General features: G+C 44.3%; 1 protein-coding gene across 18 annotated transcripts in view; it reads right to left on the bottom strand.

Moving 5' to 3' along the window:
* Window positions 1-22,050, bottom strand: part of RASAL2 (RAS protein activator like 2) — a 222,203-nt gene that overhangs the window by 38,906 nt on the left and 161,247 nt on the right. For all 18 annotated transcript variants that reach the window (XR_014565523.1, XR_014565524.1, XM_083743739.1 and 15 more), the window contains one exon: window positions 223-376. Coding sequence is in view for 16 of the 18 variants with exons in the window: in XM_083743739.1 (XP_083599865.1) it covers window positions 223-376 (154 nt within the window). In the remaining 2 variants the exon portion in view is untranslated. The remainder of the gene's footprint in view (window positions 1-222; window positions 377-22,050) is intronic.

Genomic DNA, 22,050 nt, shown 5'->3' on the forward strand with positions numbered 1-22,050 from the left:
TCCAAGAACTTGAGAGTCATCTGATGATTAGATAGTCCACGCCCTTCCCACGGTAAATCCCAAGCAGACACCAATTTCCTCATCCAATTATGAAATTACAAGGAGTGAGATAAGCAACCAAACCAAGTCAGTTAAGCAATCAATTGTTCCTTCCCCCTTTCTTACTCTTAGTCCCCCCCCCGAAATAAAGGAATACATTTGCTTTTTTCTCTTCTATTTTACCTCAAAGCAGAAGTCGTGTCCCAGTATACTGCTATGAAGTGGCTTGACGAAGACTCTCTCTTCTGCCCCAAGATCTAATGTCTCCACAGCACTGCCTGGACTCAGCAAAGATTCATGAGAACGAGACTCTTTCAGCTTTGGTAAACCACGAGACCTGTGCAAAGACCAAAAGGGGGTGGAAATAAGACACCACACCAAAAAAGAAGGCGGTTCATAAAACAAAGTTTTCTTTAAAGAGGCTTTTAAGGTGCCTCACCCCAATTGTTGGTTTCAGAAATAAGATACCCCTGACAAATGCCAGACAAGATTTGGCAGATCTAGAAACTCAGAAATATTTGGCCTGTTGGCAAAATAAAACTAGACACAACCATAACATGTACACACCCCACTTTCTCCAGCTACTGGCTAAGTACTCGGGACCTACAAGTGGATTCATAATGCTAACAAAAATAAATAATATATACTAGCATCCCAAACAAACATTGCTTATTTTTACAGGACCCAGAGAATTCTGCTAGTAACAATGCTGTTGATATGATTCAGCATATCTCCCTGGGAACTGCATATATTTCAGCTATAATGTGAAAATGATACATCTTAAACTGCCCCCAATTCATTTATACATCCTATAAAGCAGGGATGGCCAACTCCCAAGAGATCTACTCACAGAGTTAAAAACTGGCTGTGATCTACCCCCTTTTGGGGGGTTCAGGTCAAAGTTGTTGAGCTTATTTTAGGAAGGAGGAAATTTTTGGGTTAGCTTTTTTTTAGGGGAGCCAGTGATCTACCAGTGATCTACCACAGACATCCAGTGATCTACTGGTAGATCACGATCTACAGTGGTGCCTCGCAAGACGAAAAGAATCCGTTCCGCGAGTCTCTTTGTCTTGCGGTTTTTTCATCTTGCGAAGCAAGCCCATTAGCGGCTTAGCGGATTAGCGCTATTAGCGGCTTAGCAGATCAGCTGATAAGCGGCTTAGCAGATCAGCTGATAAGCGGCTTAGCGTATCAGCTGATAAGCGGCTTAGCGGATCAGCTGATAAGCGGCTAAGCGGCTTAGAAAAGGGGGGGAGGGGGGAAAAACCCGCAGGAACTCGCAAGACATTTTCGTCTTGCGAAGCAAGCCCATAGGGAAATTCGTTTTGCGAAGCGCCTCCAAAACGGAAAACCCTTTCGTCTAGCGGGTTTTCCGTCTTGCGAGGCATTCGTCTTGCGGGGCACCACTGTACCTGTTGGACGTGCCTGCTATAAAGGAATGAAAAACGCTGCTTTGGGAACCAACCCCCCCCCCCGCTAAGAGTGCAGGGCAATAACGCCCTGTCCCCCCCTTCATTCATCCTTTCTTGGGGTTGCACACCAGCCTGGTAGAAAGGAGCGAATGTTCATGACTGGCTCAACATGACTTAGCAAAACAGCAGACATTTGAACCTAGAGCTCTCTAAGTCCAAGTCCAACACTATTGCCTTAACTGCACCATCATTCTGGCTCCTCCCTTTCCAAGGGCAAAATTTAACACATTTTGTTTCCATCTTGGCTGTGAGTCCTGCAAGACCTGCTCCCTAGCTGAAGGCCTTTTCCTTTTTAAAAATAAAATAAAACATTTATTTATTAAATAAATATTTATAAATATATTTATTAATATATTTATTAAAATTTTAAAAGTTACAAAAAGAAAAAAGTAAAAACACCATATTAAACAAAAACAAAACAACACATCACAATAAGAAAAAACAAAACAAAACAAAAACACAGCTAATCTTCCCATAACTTATCTTTCATTTGCTTGTTTCCTTGACCTCCTCACACCTCCCTGTTTTGTATTCTAGTTCGGTTAACTATTTCAGCAAATCCTTTCCATCTTTTCCAATTTTTGTTCTGTAATTTATCTTAATATAATGTAACTTTGCTTTCCCTCCTTTCACCAATTAACAGTCTATTTTTTCCTAAACCCTTATAACATTTCTGCTAAAACCATATAACTTCATTCCAACATCCTTCTAACATTCCTTAATTTTACAATGTTTCTGTAGATAGTCTTTAAATTTCTTCCAATCTTCCTCCACCAACTCTTCTCCCTGGTCTCGGATTCTGCCAGTCATTTCCGCCAATGAAGGCCTTTCCCACCTAGGCTGGGAGGGCGGGGCCCTGACTGACTCCAGCTACAAAAACTGAGGCTGTTGGGGATGGGGTGTTGTTTTGTTTTTTTCCGGGGTGGGTGGGTTGTTGCTGTTATTGTTTTGTATCTTTATTTTAGATTTTATTGTGTTTTATGTAGAAACTGTTCAGTTAATTTGTGGATTATTTAATGTTTTATTTATTTGTTTATAACTACATTTGTTATGGTGTTATTATGTATTTTTTCATGTTGTAAGCAGCCTGGAGCATGGCTTGAACCGTGGAAAGGCAGCAAAGAAATAAAATTACGCACATATGTTTTCCTTAACTACAATATTGTTAAACTTCTGAAATAGATAACCAACGTCAAATCTAAAACCTTTTCATGACCAGAGAAAACAGGGCCTCAATCCAATTTCGTTGCACTTGTGCAATGTTGCACTTGTGTAATGACAATAAAGAATCTATCTATCTATCTATTGGGTTATGTCTCTTTCAGTTAAAAAGCAATAGCAAGTTCCTTTGGACTGAGAGCAGAAGCCAGCCTTAAGAGGTTTTCTGCAATTGCTTCTGATGGGCTGGCAGCTTTGTAGTTTGTGACAGGCTCCTGGATCTCGTGTCTCTTTTAGACTAACTTCCTTCATCCAGGTAAGCAACCCAGATTTTCACTACCACCCACTCTTGTCTGTTCCTTGGTTATCATCACCATAGTTTATATACATGTATACCAGCAGGGAGTGCCTGGCTCTGCCCAGTAATTTTTAGAAACAAAAAATATTGTGATTTTTAACTGGATAGTGTAATTTGTGATTGTGGAACTGTTACACCAAAAATCGGGTGAAGTCAAGCCAAAGGAACGCTTTGGTCCACCAACTCGATTCAAAATGGTGCACAGCATCCAAAATGGTGATGAAGTCTACATCCTCCACAAACATACCTTGGGAGTCCTCGTGCCAAGTTTGGCAATGATATCCCAAGAGGCAGACAAACGTATGCAAAAAAACAACAACAATAAAAACACAGGCGATTCAGTTCACCATATTGAATCAAAATGGTGCCTGGAATCCAAAAAGTTGTTGAAGATTGCTGCCCTTGTCTCAGAAACCCTCATTCCTAGTTTGGTGACTCAAGAGGGGTCTGAATGCAAAGAGAACAAACCAACAAACCATTTCCCAAAATATGTAAGGTATGTGTATGTATTCAAATACAGTGGTACCTCAGGTTACAGACGCTTCAGGTTACAGACTACGCTAACCCAAAAATAGTACCTCGGGTTAAGAACTTTGCTTCAGGATGAGAACAGAAATCGCGTAGTGGTGGTGGGAGGCCCCATTAGCTAAAGTGGTGCTTCAGGTTAAGAACAGCTTCAGGTTAAGAATGGACCTCCAGAACGAATTAAGTTCTTAACCCAAGATACCACTGTACAACAGAACACATTGATAAGTAATAAAACCAATGCACAGTAAAATGCATGACAATCAGAACAAGAAACACTCTAAAACAAACTAAAAACAACCGGCAACTTTTACTCACCTATCCATGCGTCCCATTTCCAAACCCAGGTGTTCACAAATGACAGAAAGAACATATATGTAAAGCTGGGTGGGTCTCAACCTAAGTAGTGTCCTGCAGGACTCTTTCCTAATCCCTACTACATCTGATGTAAGATATAGTCCCACTGATCTGAGCAGCAAACACCTTAATTATATAGAAGCTTACTACAGTGGTGCCTCGCAAAACGAAAAGAATCCGCTCCGCAAGTCTCTTCGTCTAGCGGTTTTTTCGTCTTGCGAAGCAAGCCCATTAGCGGCTTAGTGGCTTAGCGCTATTAGCGGCTTTTAGCGGCTAAGCGGCTTAGAAAAAGGGGGGGGGGGGAAAGTCGGAAAAACTCGCAAGACATTTTCGTCTTGCAAAGCAAGCCCATAGGGAAATTCGTCTTGCGAAGCACCTCCAAAACGGAAAACCCTTTCGTCTAGCGGGTTTTTCGTCTTGTGAAGCATTTGTCTTGAGGGGCACCACTGTATTTCTCATTGTTAACATCTCTCTCTGACCAATACTTTGCTTGGCTCCCCCCCCCCCCCCCCGCATTTGGTATTAGTCATGGTTAAGTGTTAAAGCAGCATTGATGTTAATTATGGTTCAAGCTGAGGGTTTCCTCCTAACCAGGTTTAACTCGCTGCCATATAGTGGTACAAATAACTCAGTCAGCCATGAAGCCAACTAGGTGATCTTGGGGCAACTTTCTCTCACTCAGCCTCAGGGACGGCTTTACCACTGGGCCTAGAGGCGAGGTGAGCCAGGGCGCCAAGTGGAGAGTCGGGGGAGGGGAGAGTGCGCAGGTAAGCGAGGTGGAGCTGGGACTTGGTGCCTGCGCACCTCCAGCGCCCGCCAGAGGCAGGAAGGCTCCGGATGCTTTCCCACAGCCCAGAGCTCTCTCCGCTGGCTCTGCGACACACCACCTCCTCGGCCGCGTGGCGTGTGCTTGCATCTCAAGTTCTGTGCATAATAAACATGATTCTACCACCGCTTCCCCATCCACTCTACCTCGAAAGATCCCTGCGCTCGAGGCTACATGCTGCAACTGCTGCCCCCAGAGCCCCTCCCTCCTTCACACGAACCGCGTTTTCTTCCCCTGCCTGATCCCCTCCCACTCACGCTCTCTCTCCCCCCCTTCCTCCCCAAGCAAGGACGGTGGGACTGCGGCTGAGTGAGCGCGCTTCTCTGCTGCGGCGACACAGACGGCCCAGCTCGCTTTGCTTGTCCCTGCCTGGACGAGACCCCCGCCTGCCTCCCATGCCACCCCCATTGCGCCCGGCTGCCCAGCCCCACACCACAGTGGCGTAGCGTGGGTTGTCAGCACCCGGGGCAAGGCAAGTAATTTGCGCCCCCTAACCCGTGGATTTGCGCCCCCTAACCCTAACCCCCAGATGTTGTGCCCAGTGCGGCCGGGCCCCCCGCACCCCCTACGCTACGCCACTGCCACACCATGATCCCGCTGTTGGAGCCCCCCCCCCGGGAAATGGAGGAAATGGGAAATGGGGGGGGGGGGACTTTGCACCAGATATGCTTAAGACGGCCCTGCTCAGCCTAAAGGGATGATGCAAGGTTTAGCATTTGGGCAGAGGGAAAGAGGTATTGTACATGACCCTGAACTCCTTGGGGAAATGGTGGGGTACAAATGTAGTAAATAAAGAGAAATAGTGCTAGCAGTGGGAATCTGCCATCCAGGAAAGGGGAAGGGCAGCCAAGGAGGAATCCTGTAGCTCACTCTTCATTGCTAAGCCAAAGTTGACATGTTCACAGGCCCTGCGTAAAACATTTCACACACACATAAAAAAACCCACAAAAAAACCACACCCCTGCATAAAATGAAAAGCATGAAAATCTTCATTAGGACTTGATGAGTATCATAAACATTGACTATTAGAAAATAACATAAATTTGGTGCGTGTGGGAAAATGTATTTAATCTAATAACAGTTAAAAACAGACAATATGCCCCTACTTATTTCAGAAGCAAAACCAAATATCAACAATGAACTAGTTATGACTCAGTAAGTGTAACAGAACCTAAAAAGTGTTTCAACCTTGGTCTTCCTCAATGTTCTCTGTACTATGTACATAAAACTTTTCGACATCAAAACAATTTTTATATATACAAATCAAAAAGCAACACCATCAACTGGGGTTTACATTTATCTAGCCTTTGAGTGTCATACATGAATGTAAGAAGGAACTGTTCAGCTAAAGTGGGCTCTCAAAGCCCTTTCAAATGGAGCAAGTATTGCCAATTAGTTCAGCTAATGTGCCATCAAACATTATGGTACATCCTTGGTCTCTTCTGTCTGGCTTGATAAGTATTATTACTAATCCTAATTGGTGGTATTATTTTGGATTTGTATACTGTATAGCAAATTTGTTTTATTGTTTCTAAAGTCACATTTGCTTTGATGCCAAACAGGTTTTATTATAGGGATGTTGTGGATATTTTGGCAGTACAAACTCTTTCTATTTCAGTTCTTTTATAGTTCTGTTTTCAATTGTCACTAGATTTCATATAAAATTGGTTCAGAGACCAAATTTATTCATAGTAGCTTGTAATAGCTAATTTTTTTTTTTAGATCCCAGTCAACTTTCAAGGCAACTTTTAGTTTGTTGGGATGCAGTTTCTTTTTTGTACAACAGGCCTCATCTTATGCAAAGACTATTCCGCATCCCAGCTTCTGTGCATTAACCCCGACTCCATCATTTTGCTTCCCATCCCATGTAAAATGAAGCAAGCCAAGATACAAAAAGCTTTGCTCAAAGCAGCGGGTTCCATTATGAATGAGGAATCCTAGCTGGCTGGCTTGGCAGAGCACACAACCTGCATGCAGAAGGACTCAGGGGTCAACCGCAAGGCACCTTCTTTTCAAAAGGATTAGGCAGTAGGTGAAGGGGAAGACCCCAGGACCCTGCTGTCTGTCAGCGTAAGACAAAGGGTTGGTACAAATAGGGCTAGATGGCCATAAAGTCCCATTTGATAGAAGACGGCTTCCTAGAAAGAAAGAACTCTTATCAGAGATGGCACTTTGTAAATATTCAGAAGCCTATACAAATGTCCTAGGAGCCCAACTGGTTCTGTTGCTTTATCCTCTGTATGTGCTTGGAAAACAGAAGTAAAGGCAGCCTTATGAAAATGATATACAGGTGGTACATGACCCCAGTCAAGCTTGCAAAAATATATCACTTGCCCGACAGTAAGTGTTGGAAATGTAAAGAAAATGAAGGTACATTCTTTCACCTTTGGTGGACGTGCCCAAGGATTAAGGCTTTCTGGGAAATGATATATAATGAAATGAAAAAGGTATTTAAGTATACCTTCCTGAAGAAACCAGAGGCCTTTCTCCTGGGCATGGTCGGCCAATTGATGCAAAAAAAAAGGATAGAACTTTCTTTATGTACGCCACAACAGCAGCAAGAATACTCATCGCAAAGTATTGGAAGACACAAGATCTACCCACCCTGGAAGAATGGCAGATGAAAGTAATGGACTACATGGAATTGGCGGAAATGACTGGCAGAATCCGAGACCAGGGAGAAGAGTCGGTGGAAGAAGATTGGAAAAAATTCAAAGACTACTTGCAGAAATATTGTAAAATTAACGAAAGTTAAAATGATGTTGGATTGAAACGAACTGGTTTTAGCAACGAGGTTAGAATGAATTCGCAAAAATAGACTGATAAATAGATGAATATATATAGTTACAGGGTGTTAAGATATTGGATTAAGAATAAAACAAAGAGGGAAAGGATTTGCTGAACTAAACATGTGAATTGGAATACAGAAAAGGGAGGTGTGAGGGGGTCAGGGAATTTAGTAAATGAAGTTTAAGCTATGAAAAAAAGAAAAAAAGAAGTAAAGGCAGGCTGGCCTGTGGTGACAAGGATGCTGAAGAGCATCCCGAGTGAAGCTGAGATGTGCCTAATTTGGGAGGGGAGGGTATGCACAGAAAATAAAATGCACGCTATTCTGGTTTCATTTAAGGGAAGGATTTCGACATTTCCCCGCAGAATTTCAATGCTTTCCTTCTCTATAATAAAAATAAGAATATCCTTTGGAGGATTTGTAGTACTGCATCCCAATCCTGGATTTGCATTAGGCCAAGGTGTGTGTGTCTGTGGGGGGGAGCTAAAGAGGAGGCAGGTTGCACAGCAGCAGTGGCCATGGCATGGGAGCGAGAAGACAGGGACACGGAGAGGCAGAAAGCGGTGGTTTAAAACATCGGCAGATGCAGAGGGGCACACAAAAGGAGGGGAAGGAGGTATAGGCATGGGGTGAAGATGGAAACGGGGGGGATGCAGAATAGAAAAAAGAAGTGGCTTCAGAAAGGTGAAAGGGGAGTTTAGTACAGTGGTACCTCGGGTTACAGATGCTTCAGGTTACAGACTCCGCTAACCCAGAAATAGTACCTCGGGTTAAGAACTTTGCTTCAGGATGAGAACAGAAATCATGCAGCGGCAGCGCAGCGGCAGCAGGAGGCCCCATTTGCTAAAGTGGTGCTTCAGGTTAAGAATAGTTTCAGGTTAAGAACAGACCTCCGGAACGAATTAAGTACTTAACCCGAGGTACTACTGTAGTTCTTTGTTGGGGAGGGGAAGGTCTAGGTGGTTAATTTGGGGAAATGGCAAGAGGGTTGGTGTGCAGAGAGAGAGCTAGGGCCCATAGCAAGGGAAGGGAATGGAATGGTATTAGTTATCTTTAAGACAACAACAAATAGAATGGAGAGTGCCATTTCACACCTTGGGCAGTATACTCTGTTTCTGACTGCTCCCTTACATAAAAATTCCAAAGTTTTTAGGGTGCCACAAGCCTCCTTGTTCCGGATAGTTATCACTCCAGCAAACCTAAAGCCCCCGCTTACAAATAAATCACATTTCAACTGTCCTCATGCTCTCATCTGACATTTAAACAGAAGCAGAATAGTTTCTTGATGATTTCCCCTTTGAGATTAAAAATTATTCTCTGGGATTAATTCTCTGCATTTGAGATTTGTTGCGTAACAGCTGTAGTTTTTAACTTCCATTGTCTCTTACTTAAACAATGTCCTTTTGTAGGGATCCTGTAAATTATATCTGTCAATTTTAAATTCTTAAACAAAAATACAAATAAAGAAACCGTTTGAAACCCACCGTTCCTACCTTGCAGGTTTGGCAATTCTTACTGGCACTGTTCCTATGCCTTTGAACAGCAATCCCTATCATCATCATTATTATTATTCCTTCCAGGTAAAATTACTTGCTTAATTTCCAAGTGTCAAGCACTCAGAAGGCACAGGAGCAAGATCAGTTAAAAAAAAGCAGAGGGGGGGGATGAGAGCAGCATTTCTCCCCCCCCCAGGCTTGAATGTGTAGTTGCTGCCCAAGTCGTGTTTAAGAAAAAGCCCACAAGCAGCTGGGAGAATTTGCTTTGCTTCATTCCTGCCTGGGATAGAGAACTCTGATTTAGAAATCCTTAAAAAGAAAGAATGCTGACATTTCAAGTTACACAAAATATAGTAATGATAAATGCTGGGGTACAGGGCAACGGGGGGGGGGGGCATTCAGCCTGAGGTGTCTTTGCAAGGAAACAACAAAAGGTTTTTAGATGCAAGATGACAACCTTGCACAGGTACCAATGAAACCTAAAACATCAACCATGTAGATTTCATCACCAGCTGCGAACAGGCAAAGTGCATCAAAAATATTAAATTTAAAAATCAAACCTAACAAAATCCTCTCAGTTGACCATCTCCAGCCTGCCAAGGCAGCCCTTTTCTGCCCAAACGCCACACTCCCTGCTCTGCACCCCACAAAGGATAGCAAATAGTTGAGCCGGAAGGCCAAGGATCACATCTATTCCAAACTCAGGTTTACACCAGAGGGATATACTGGGGAATAGCCAAAGCAATAAGCAATAGAGTACATATTTCTATAACCGTTAGCTGCATTTCTAAATTCCCACATACAAATAACTCACTAATTCTGGCAAATCCAGCACACCTACATGAAGCAATTGTATAGCCATCTGACGGTGCAGCCCCAAATCATAGCGGTGCCATGTGCCTTGGTACCCCCACACCTCCTCCTCCTCCTCCTCTTTGACTACACCGCAGAAGAGGAATTCCTCCTTGCAAAGGCAGCAATGGCTCAATCCAGAAGCGGGCAAGCTGCCGGTGGCTCTGTCCTAAAGTTTCACAGGTGCGCCTCTGAGAAGAGTCAGGAGGAAAACCAGTCTGCCCACACAGGCTAAGGCATCCCTCTTCTTCTCTTCATCTTTCGCACTCCACATCCTGTCCCTCAGGTGACACAAACAAGGTTCCTGGTATGTGCCCAGCTCACTCAGCCCCGGGCCTGTTGCCATGGTGCTGCATCTATAAGGAGATTAGAGGTGGAAGACAGCAGGGAGAAGCAGCAGTCAGCAGAGCTCAGGGAGCACTCTCTGCAAACACAGCAAAGGTGACCTTTCAGGGGAGAGGAGGAGTCCCTGCCCTCCCTTTCGGCAAGTTAACCAGACACCGACATCCAGGGAGGAATCATCACGTCAGCATTTGAGTGGCAGAAGAACGGCACATCAGAAAAGCCCTATCCATCTTGCCTCACATATGATTCCTTTTTCCATTGGGGGGGGCATTTATCATATCCCCCCATGCAGGCTGAATCCTCCACTAAAATCTGCTCAGCTTCCTAGGCAAACACCACTATTTCTGAATATTGTTTTCTAAGGTTTCAGACCCACTACAATGTGAACAGGTTCATCTGGTCAAGACGGAAGCAGAGTCTTGCATGATAAATGCTTTAAATCTAAACCACAAATATTTTAAATGGATGCTTTCTACACCCATAAGCTACATAGTCATATTACGGTGGACACTAAGAGTTGTCTCACAATTAATGGCTTCCTTTACAAATCAGCCATCACTGCAAAGGATTGTCTCCACATCATCACAAACACATTCCAATGACAGTTTGGCATGGAGCAGAGAATGCCACAAGGCGGTGGCCAGCCTATTTGTTTCAGTCCACCACGTGAACCAGCAGCTCCCATGTGATGGATCTCATGGGTGAAACGGACCCAAGTTAACATAAAATAAAAACTTTGTATTGAACGACATTTTCCCATATGACTAATTTTAAGTAGGGCCACATAAAGGCTAAGCGTAGCCTAGTTCTCCCTACTTCATTGATTGTAGCTGGGTCTTACAGGACTGAATACTTCTCTATACATAAACATTTCCTGCATAGCAAAGAAGCTAGGTGTTATGGTAAGTTTCCAGCCTATGCTTCCTGCTTGACATGCTAGTTTTCTTATTGCAGGAAATGTGTGCACATGGAGAAGGATTCAGTTACGTGAACCTCAACCTGCAGTCTGAAGTGGGAAAAGCCTGACTGAAGCTTATGTTTGCTATAATAAATATTTTAAATTACTTTAGATTTACAGCTGTCTATCAGATGCTTGAGGAAAGCCCTTACAATACAGTGGAGGGAGGGAGGTTGAGGCATCTGGCTTAAGATGGCAAGATGAGAGCTGCAGGCAAAAGACAGAATCCAATGAATGCAGATCAAATGGGTGGGAAGGAAAACAGGATGGATGAGATCAGAGATGATGATGAGAAGCTTATAGGGCCCAGATGATGAGAGACAGTAAAGAGGGAGAATGAGAAGGCACATCCATTAAATGGCTTGTTGCACAGACATGGAAGCCACAGCAGGGGTGGCGGAAGGGGGTGCGATCCACCCCGGGTGTCACGACTGAGGGCGGTGACAAAATGCCAGGCTGCACTCACCGCGGGGCCTGGGAAAGACACGGTGGATTGGGCATGTGCAGGCTTCATGCTACCCAAACGGTCCGCCCACTGCCTCCCCCTCAGTTGTAGGGTGGCTGAGTGGGAAGAGGCAGGCGGACTCCAGAGGCCCTGCGGTGCGCCCCGCCCCTATAGGCGGCTCACCCCACCCCTGGGCACACCGCCCCAGGTGCCCGAGCAATTTCCTCCACAGCTGAGCCACAAGAAGGGGAAGCTGAAATGGGTGCTATGACCATCGTAAAGATGTGGAGAGCTACTTGAGTCAAGGAGGCTGGATGAGCCCAACACAACAGCAGTGGCTCCTCCACACAAGGTCAGCGACAGAATCTATATTCTGTCTGCTTCCTACTATTATCCCCATCTTGTAGGTTCAACAGTGTCATTTTTGCCTTATTGTATTAAAAACCCTCTCCTTCATGGATCACTGCCTTGCCATGGCGAAGGGGCTTGAATAACTCAGAGAATAACTCAGAGAAGCTATGAGCTATGCCGTGCAGGGCCATCCAAGATGGACAGGTCATAGTGGAGAGTTTTTGACCAAACATGATCCACCTGGAGCAGGAACCGGCAAGCCACTCCAGTATCCCTGCCAAGAAAACTCCAGATGGAGGACGAGATGGGTGGACAGTGTTCTCGAAGCTACAAACATGAGTCTGACCAAACTGCGGGAGGCAGTGGAAGACAAGAGTGCCTGGCGTGCTCTGGTCCATGGGGTCACGAAGAGTCGGACACGACTAAACGACTAAACAACAACGACATTTAAAAACCCATCACTCGTGCCCATTTTACAGATGGGACACAACTGCATCTTCCAATTCTAGCACACCTTGGCAGTGAATGTAAGCTCCTGCTGGAAATAGCAGGGATTGATGGCGTAGCCTAGCCACTTCCACTTCCACAACTCTGCTACTCATGCCAGCTGGGGTGGAGAAGAAAAAGTGTTTGCTATGCCAGTTCCCAGGCGGGTTCAGTGAAGAGGCCCAGATCCGGCTCAATGGGACTGCATACGGCAGGAAAACTCCTGACAAGTCCTGGTTTTTGGGTGTAAAAATGGCATCTGGGGAAATTTTGCCGAATTGGCAAAATGCCAGGGAAAACCCGTATGTATGGCAAGGCGGTGGAAAAAGTAGCGGAAGCAGCTCAAAAAGTTTAACATCACTATTTTTGGGGGTTAAAAGGTAAAGGGACCCCTGACCATTAGGTCCAGTCGTGACCGACTCTGGGGTTGCAGTGCTCATCTTGCTTTATTGGCCGAGGGAGGCGGTGTACAACTTCCGGGTCATGTGGCCAGCATGACTAAGCCGCTTCTGGTGAACCAGAGCAGCACACAGAAACGCCGTTTACCTTCCCGCCGGAGCAGTACCTACTTATCTACTTGCACTTTGACGTGTTTTCGAACTGCTAGGTTGGCAGGAGCAGGGACTGAGCAATGGGAGCTTACCCCGTTGAGGGGATTCAAACCACCGAATTTCTGATCAGCAAGTCCTAGGCTCTGTGGTTTAACCCACAGCACCAACCGCGTTTGGGGTTAGGTTTCCCCAAAAAGGCTCAAGAAGCTCAACAAAAAGCTCCACTCTTTGGGGGCTTTCCTGCTGACCGCTGCCCCAGTGGTAGTTTCCACCTGCTTGGATGGATGCATTTTGCTGGTGGGGCTCGCCTGCAGTTGTAGAGCCCCCCCAACAGTGGGGGCTGGCAGAGTGACACTCCCAGCCCATCCAAACCCCTTCCAGCACAGCGAATCATGGGTGGATTGCTCTATCCAACATTAATAGGCCACAGAGATGGAAAAGCAGCAGCTGCTTTCATATCTGTTAGTCTACAAATAGTTCTAGTTCACAAAGCAATGGACTATGTGTAAAGAGCTATCTTTCTAGAAAATAACAATAATTTGATCCTACCACAAAACAGAAATCTCTTCTGACATCCCAGTGCTGCAATTAACAAGAGGCAATTTGCCCAGCCCTATTGCTTTGGAGCACAGAGATAATAACTCAAAGCCACTCCACTTGTTTTCTAATGACCAGTGATGATGGTAGATTAAAAGAGCCTTTCCCGTATTAGGGCGGGGAGGTATTGGAAAAATGAGTGGCGCTTAGTCTCTCTGCAAAGATGGCAGTTAATCACGGGCCAGCAGGATTACTGTAAACAGGAAGATCATGCAGGCATATAGGGTGGCAAGGAGGCTGGGGGGGGGGGCAGGATGTTTGCACAAATCTGTTTCTTCTCAACAGCTCCATTAACCACCCAAATCCCTATTTCAATTACACTTAGCTAGGATAATTAACCTTTTATAAGCTATCCAAGTGCAGCATAAACCTGACAGAAGGGGATATCTGATTATCGAAACCTACCAACACAGGATAGTATGTAGTGTGAAGTTGGTCCCATACAGTGAGGCCAGGAACAGGTAAATAGGTTCTTTTTCACTGTACCAACAATTTAATTGTTCCATAGGCAGTGGCGGAGGAAGAGGAGGGCGGGGGAAGCACACTGCCCTGGTAGCGCGATCCTGGTGGGGCACCATCGCTGCTGCCCCCCAACCCTGGACACCACACCCCCGCAGGCGGCGTGCCACACCCCCAGGACACCTGCCACACCCTGTAGGCGGCACACCACGCCCCCGGGACGCGTGCCAGCCCCACCCACCTGCTCTCCGCCCCCCGGTGCCAGAGCATGTCCTCTTTTCCAGTTTTTTAATACAATTGTTTATAAAAGTTGACGAATCCTCTTCTGATTTCTTTCGGGTTTTCTACTTCTTTTCCATCCAATATTATTTTATTTATTGTACTTTGGGCTTTTCTTTTTTTGATTTGCCATGCCAACCATTTACCTGATTTGTTAGCATGTTCAAAATTCATCTGTCTCATTCTCTTTATGTTCCATTCCACATCTTGGTTAATTATCATTGCAAATTGGCTTTGTAACATCTTTATATTTTGGTTAATTTTTGAGTCTTTCAGATTTTTTCCCCCTTCCGTTTTCCATTATCTGATTTAAAATCTCTTTTCCCCCTTTCTCTCTAATTTTTTTCTTGATACTAATTTGTTGTATAAAGAAGCCTCTCATAACCTCTCCAGAGGATTTCTAATTCTGGCTAGTCCCAGCCAAACAGGGCCAATAGTCAGAGTTGCAGTCCAGCACCATCTGGCGGGCCACCGTTTTCCCATCCCTGCTTTCAAGCATTCCTTTCAATCTACCAAAGGAAAATATTTTAACATCCCTTTGCTGCTCCACAGCTGCACTCACAAAACAGGTTGCAAATCCACAACTCCCCACGCAGCCAGCTCAGGAGAAGGAGCCCACTGCCAGCCAGTAGCAGTTGGGGGAAAAGACTGAAACCCACAGCGAAGATGGTAAGGAAACACCCCTGTGCATTAAGGAACCAAGGTGGAGGGTGCTGTAGCCAAGTTGCTGAATGGATGCTTGCCCAACTGTAGAGCTCTCTCACTCCAGAATGGATGATTTCAGCCACACACACAATCAAACATCACTTCTCTGTTCCATTCAGGCAATCCAATACTTGCCTGACCAGCTAGGTCTAGCATTCAAGCACAGGGGAAAAGAAGGGTTAAAACGTCAAATTGTCCTCTGCTTATGAAGTCCTCCTGCTGCTTTTGACCTATTTAAAAGCCAGACTCCAAAGTACATGTTTCAATTACTGTGATTACTATGGGATGTGGGGGTTTGCTCTGAAAAATAATTAATAAGGATTGGAAATCTCTCAGAAGCAAATATGACATAGGTGCTAGCACTTCAACAACAAAATGCACAATTTAATTCATCCACCATCTTATTATAGGGAGGAATCAAAGGACGTTAATGATAGGGTGCATTAGTTCACACAGTTAGGTTCCTCTCAGACTTCATATATCTGATTAAAAATGCCACATACTGTTTTCTCAGCTGCCCTTTTATTAGAGAGCTGCTTACACTCCCATGCCCTAACTCAGCTTGATTTGCCTCAGATCAGACCAAAGGCAGCCCATATTCAAATCTCAGTTCAGTTTATGGACTCACTGCTTAGCCCTGAGCAACTTTCTTTCTCAGCCTCAGCTTACTCATCTGCAAAATGGGGATTATAAAGCATGGTGAGAATAAGACTGGGAAAGCAGGTTGCACTATTGATTTTTGGTGGGGTTGAATCTTCAGTTAAAAAGCTGGCAATCCCTGGTGGGGAATGTTATTGGGGAAAACCCTGCTTTCTGCTCTATTGTGCATTGTTGTGCCTGTTTGTAACCCTTTGCTAGGTGATGACATCACTAATGGCAAACGAAGGCTTTGCATTTCCCTGGCTCGCTCAGGTGCTCCGGCTGACCCTCCCTGCTTTAACTGGGCTTGGCTGGCAGCTTCATTGTGCTCTAAGAGCGCCAAACAAGCCTTTCAACCATGACCAGCCCCAGTTGTGCGTAGTTACTAGTTGGAACAGAATGCAGATGCACATTCCTAGGTGAATCAGTCATAGCCTTTCAAAAGAAGGTGCAAAAAGCTGCTGGAACAAGATGGCACACCTCTGGGAGAGAAAACATACCTTTGTTTTCAGACAAAGCTGATAGGGATATACTCGACATTTCTGTTCTTAAGTGCCATAAATTTTGGGGCTGCTGAGATGAACCCTCAAAGGCCTCGTTTTTTAAACCAAAGGCACAAACTATGTTTTCAGTGCCAGCTTCGATTTTACAGACATTATAACCTGCTTGATCATCTAAATATCAAATGGTCAGACGTCCCCTTCTGCCTAGCAAATATTCCTCGGCCCACTGCAATTAACAAACAAAGTCTTGACTAAGTTAATGTGCCTAAGTCAAGCAGCTGAATACCACCCTAGAGATTTAACTACTTATGTACACAAAAATTGACGTGAGAGATCCGCCTGCATTAAATTATTTAATAACCTCTGGGTTTGCATGAAAGGCACAGTTCTCATTTAAAAACCAATATATAGCCAAAGATCCTAAACTCAGTGTTTCAGTTTGTTATGTTTGGTTGCATATGCCTTCCTGAAACATTCTCAATATATATTGCAGCTCATTTAAACTGATATATTGTGTGGGACTGCTCAGGATTAGAGGCGCAGCTTCTCTCTACTAACAATTCCATTTTACCGAACAGATATATTGCACCTATCAGGTTGCACCAACAGCTATTTATGGAAGGGTACTCCATAGGGTGGAATCCCCATTCTGCCTGCCTGGAAACAATGTGCTACATGTTATTGAGAATCCTTTTGTTACACTGCTGCCGGATCTAACTGAGCTGAAAACAAGGACAGAGCAGTTCCTAACAGAAAAAAAAACCTGTGTGGAAGGAGGGACATGACTTCCTCCCTCACCCTTCAGAAGAAAACAGTTACTGAAACCTTCATGCAGAATTACTCGTATTCCTTTTCAAAGACAAAACCAAAGGAAGAACTGCAATATTTGCATCTACCTTGAAGCACCCACAAACTCCAGACTGGAGTCTTACAATTTAGACATTCTCTCAGAAACATATGCACATACTACAATTGCCTCTTATATCAAAGATGCAGAAAAATGTAGCGTCAGAACTATGTAAACCCAGCAAGACTTTGTTTCAAAGACTGACAGAGTCCTATAACACTGTACCACAACCCTCTGTATGCAACTGCATGCACATATTAATACACCGCAAGTGGAGAGCTACAATAACCTTCCCCTGTGCGCATGTGCAGGCACACACACAAACACAATGTGCTCAGAAATAGCATCTGCTGAATGTGAGGCAAGTCATCAGCACATTCCTCTCCTTTCAGCTCAAACAGGATCAAATCGACCCGCACCAATATTCTGTAAACTAGGATTAGAATCCCGACAAACAACAGGGGGACAACAGCCTGCAGTATCTGTTTCTTAGGTTGACTTGCCATTATTCTCTGTATTACAAACATGACATTCTAAATGAAGGAACCCACCCATAGTAGAAAGCAGCGGTGTGGGCACAGCGGTAACGCTTCACGACAAATCCCAAAGCCATGTCTACTTGGTGTGCTGGAGCCCAGGAAAGGCCATTCTCAGGAACCAGGGAGAGACTTCTCTGACGAGCTACAGCTGTCTGATAATGCCATAAAATGACTTTTACTAAATCAGGAGGATTCCCACGTGGCAGTAAATCCCAGGACGGCAAAACCCTCTCAGCTGTCCACAGAGCTTTAACTATATCCACTGACAGCATATGCAACCTGTCTCAACCATCATTTTCTCCCCGCTCATCCCCCGCCCCCCATGATAAACAAAACTAAGGTCAAGGATTAGGGGGCCAGTTAGAAACGCCTGCAGTCCCTGATCCCAAACTGGCAATATCAGCTGACTCCCTCCCAACATACTAAAGATGTTTTTACAGAATCATCCCCGGGTTGTTTGTCGATTATTCTTCACTTTTAAAACTCAAGAGATGGTTTTAATATTTTGGCACTCTTAACAGCGTGCATAAGATGCATATAGGAGCCCTGGAGGGCTCACAATAATGCAACGGGCAACAAGCAGCAAAGGGCAAATATTGTGAACGATTATATGCATCTCAAAAGAATCCTTCACTGAGTAGAAGACCGTTCAAAATATGCCCAAGGCACAAGCTGGAGCATGTCAGCCAGCTTCAGACTTCACGGCGTATTATTGGGAGGATAATTTGCTGAGAGGGACTTGGAATAGCAGGGGGATTTCTAAGACACTAGAAACTGCATACGAAAGTGTTTGTGATACACAAATAGCTGGGAACAGCTGTTCGGTGAAAGTCAAAAACAAAGCTTGCAAAAAGGACTCTTCTCATCCTGCGAGCTTATTTCAGACCTGAACCGTACACATTTGGGCACCTGCTGCCTCTTGCTGACTGCAGCCCGAGGTCTGCAGCATAGATGACCAACGTGCAGACCACAAACTGCAGCATCTGGGGGCTGCGACGCTCTCTGAGAAAAGGCAAAGTCCACATAACTGCCTCTGTGGCACAGACAGACACCCTTACCTGCTGCTTGCGCGGTCTCTGGCACCAAACTCAGAGGATCAGAGGTAGCCATACGCAAGGATCACAAAGCAAGAATATTTGTACAGACTATCTTAACCAGGGGTCAGCAAACGTTTTTCAGCAGGGGGCCGGTCCACTGTCCCTCAGACCTTGTGGGGGGCTGGACTATACTTTGAAAAATATATATAAACAAATTCCTATGCCTCACAAATAACCCAGGGATGCATTTTAAATAAAAGCACACATTCTACTCATGTAAAAACACGCTGATTCCCGGACGATCCGTAGGCCAGATTTAGAAGGCGATTAGGCCGGATCTGGCCCCCGGGGCCTTAGTTTGCCTACCCATGACCTTAACAGTTAAGACACAACTAATCTGGATCTGAGTGAACCTGAGTATGTGCCCGTGCTGGGAGTGCCAACTGGCCCCACGACCATGGGTGCCCAGGGCTGTGGGTGCTATGCACTGTGCATGGCCCTGGCAACAAAAATTGTGGGTGCCTAGCCCCTTCATGGGGAATTTTGTGGGTGCTCAGGCACCCAGGGCCCCTGGGAGTTAGCACCTATGCTCCCTGCTCTTAAACAGAACCAAGATCCACCTAGGTTATCAGTCTTCATAAGAATCGCAGCTGCAGGACCTGACCTAGTCATCCTGGCTACCCCTCAATGTAGTATATGCCAGCAGTGGCAACATCTAATTACATGGCACACTTGTTGAAAAGGCTGAAGACTATTACTGCAATGGCAGCCTTTTCGTTTCCAGATTCAATTTAAAGTGCTGGTTTTAGCCATTACAGTCTGGGGACGGTTTGGGGATTGCCTTAGTAACTCTGCATGTGTCTGCCAGCCAGTTAAGATTGATCTCAGAGGTTTATGGTTCTGGGTCTCATGCTTGCATTAGATCAGATGGCCAGGTGTGTAAGACAGTGGCACCAAGACACTGGAACATTCTTCCTGGGGACACCCACCAGGCCTCTTTCCTCTTAGTTCTCAAATACAGTGGTACCTTGGGTTAAGTACTTAATTCGTTCCGGAGGTCTGTTCTTAACCTAAAGCACCACTTTAGCTAATGGGGCCTCTTGCTGCCGCCAGAGCACGATTTCTGTTCTCATCCTGAAGCAAAATTCTTAACCTGAAGCACTATTTCTGGGTTAGCGGAGTCTGTAACCTGAAGCATATGTAACCTGAAGTGTATGTAACCTGAGGTACCACTGTAGTCATTAAGATTGTTATTTCATTGGACTTTTAATATATTATTTTAGTCTATTAGCTGCCTGCCTTTAAATTCTGCTGCCATTTAAAATATCTGCTTTTACTGTTACTTTTATTATCATATTAGTATTGCTTAGCTTACTAATTTTAATGTGGGTTTTAGCTTCTGTAAGCTGCTTTGCATAGCATGTGGGGTTCTTTCTTTTTTTTACAACAGTAGAGTAAAACTACAAGAACAACTAACACTAACGTCTCAACAAATGAAAATGATCTGTAGAAAATGTAACTTGAAAAAAGGGACATTGCACATACTTTTGTAAGCCAAGTTACAGATAGGTAGCCGTGCTGGTCTGCCATAGTCAAAACAAAAAAAATTCCTTCCAGTAGCACCTTAAAGACCAACTAAGTCAGTTCTTGGTATGAGCTTTCGTGTGCATGCACACTTCTTCAGATACACTGAAACAGAAGTTTTGTAAGCCAATATATCTTTAATAAAAAATACGTTAAAAAAAGAAAAACAAACAACTATTCATGCCTACAGGATTCTTCTTGAACCTGGAACATAATATGTGACAGCAACTTCATAACCTCTAAAATAGGTCCAGGTTTAGTACAGCTTCTTTCTATTTTGTGATATGGTTACATATCTGACTTTCCTCCATTTATAGCCTGCTAAAATACTTTAAAAATAACTTTGCTCTCCAACTTGCTTGCACAGTATAAATCTGGGGGTGGGGAGAGTGGATGTAGATGCTTCACATTTTACAAGTTTATCATAAACTTGTACCCACTGTAATGCATGATGTGGGCCTGAGACTTTGAAGGAATGGAAGACCCAATTCCCTTTTGCACCACAGGCAAGAAGGCAGGGTTTGCACTTTGGTCTTCTGATGAATTAAAGTCAAAAAGGTTTGTATTAAGCAAGTCTAGTTTCTCCAGTCAGGAAACCCAAATTCTATGGGTTGTAGTCAACTAAGTCCTACTAAGAGGGGAACTACTGAAATTAAGGAACCTAAGTTAGTCATGTTTATTAACTAGCACAGAATCTCACCTTATGAATACATGTGAGTAATTTGTAGAATATGGATTTTTGCTTGATTGATTGGAAATGGTCCTTTAAAACAAACACATGCAATGGAAGTGAAAATGGTCTCTAAGTAGAAGAGCCAATGGCTACAAACTGGTCATTAACTAATATAGACAGAAATTTGAAAGAACGTTTTTCAACTATTAGAGGTGTAGAATTATGCAACAGCCTTCCTGAAACAGCTGTGGAATCAAAGGCCCTCAGTGGGTTCAGGAAAATGTTTAAGAAGAATATTGGAATTTCCAGTTGTGGCTTGTAGGATGGAAGAATTCCTTCCATAGAGAAAAAAAAATTAAAAAAAAAATTGGTAGGTGTCTTGGCAATAAGATCGTTTGTTTCTGGGGAGCCTAAAATTGGCAATGGATGATGGAACATATGAAGAGGTAATATAACATGTAGAGACCGGGTGGGGAGGGAATTCTGTTCAGTTTGAATTTTCACATGAACCTACCTAATTCACACTTTCCGAAACAATATGCAGTCTGAAACAAACTTTCCTTTAAAACTCATACCTCTGAATCTTTTGATCCAGCTCACCACCATCAACAAAATGTACAGAAAGCATGTATTAGGGGAAAGCGTGCAAAAGCATGAATATATTTGTGATAATACGCAAAAATGCATTATATTAAGGAAAACTGCTTGCAAAAGTGTGTTTATTAGGCAAAATTGCATCCCAAAATGTGCATGATGCAAGAAACACATGCTAAAATGCTGACAATTTTTTTGTGAGGACTTAAAAGAAACTTTAAAAACTGACGTGGACATGTGGCAAACTGATCTTAAGATTGGGTAAACGAGAGAAACTTCTATTTTCTGGGGACGTCACAGCAACAGGCTGCTGAATATAATGCAAAGGATAAGTGAGTTCTGTTTTGCTGCCAGACACTGAGAAACAAAGGAAAAGTTGCATTTCAACAGCTATAGACAAAGCTGGGGTAGCCAAGGAGTTGGCCTGATACGCAGGTGCATTAAAGGGAGGTCAGACCACGAATGCAGAAAAAACATCCGGCCTCCTCAGCCAGAGGTTCTTCCTGGGCTGGGCGTCATTTCAACATGTGCCCATCAATTTCTTCCCAAAGAGGAGTCGTTTGTGCAGGCAACTAGCACAGCACTTT

Source organism: Podarcis gaigeae, assembly GCF_964106915.1.
Source record: "Podarcis gaigeae genome assembly, chromosome: 6".
Lineage (NCBI taxonomy): Eukaryota > Metazoa > Chordata > Lepidosauria > Squamata > Lacertidae > Podarcis > Podarcis gaigeae.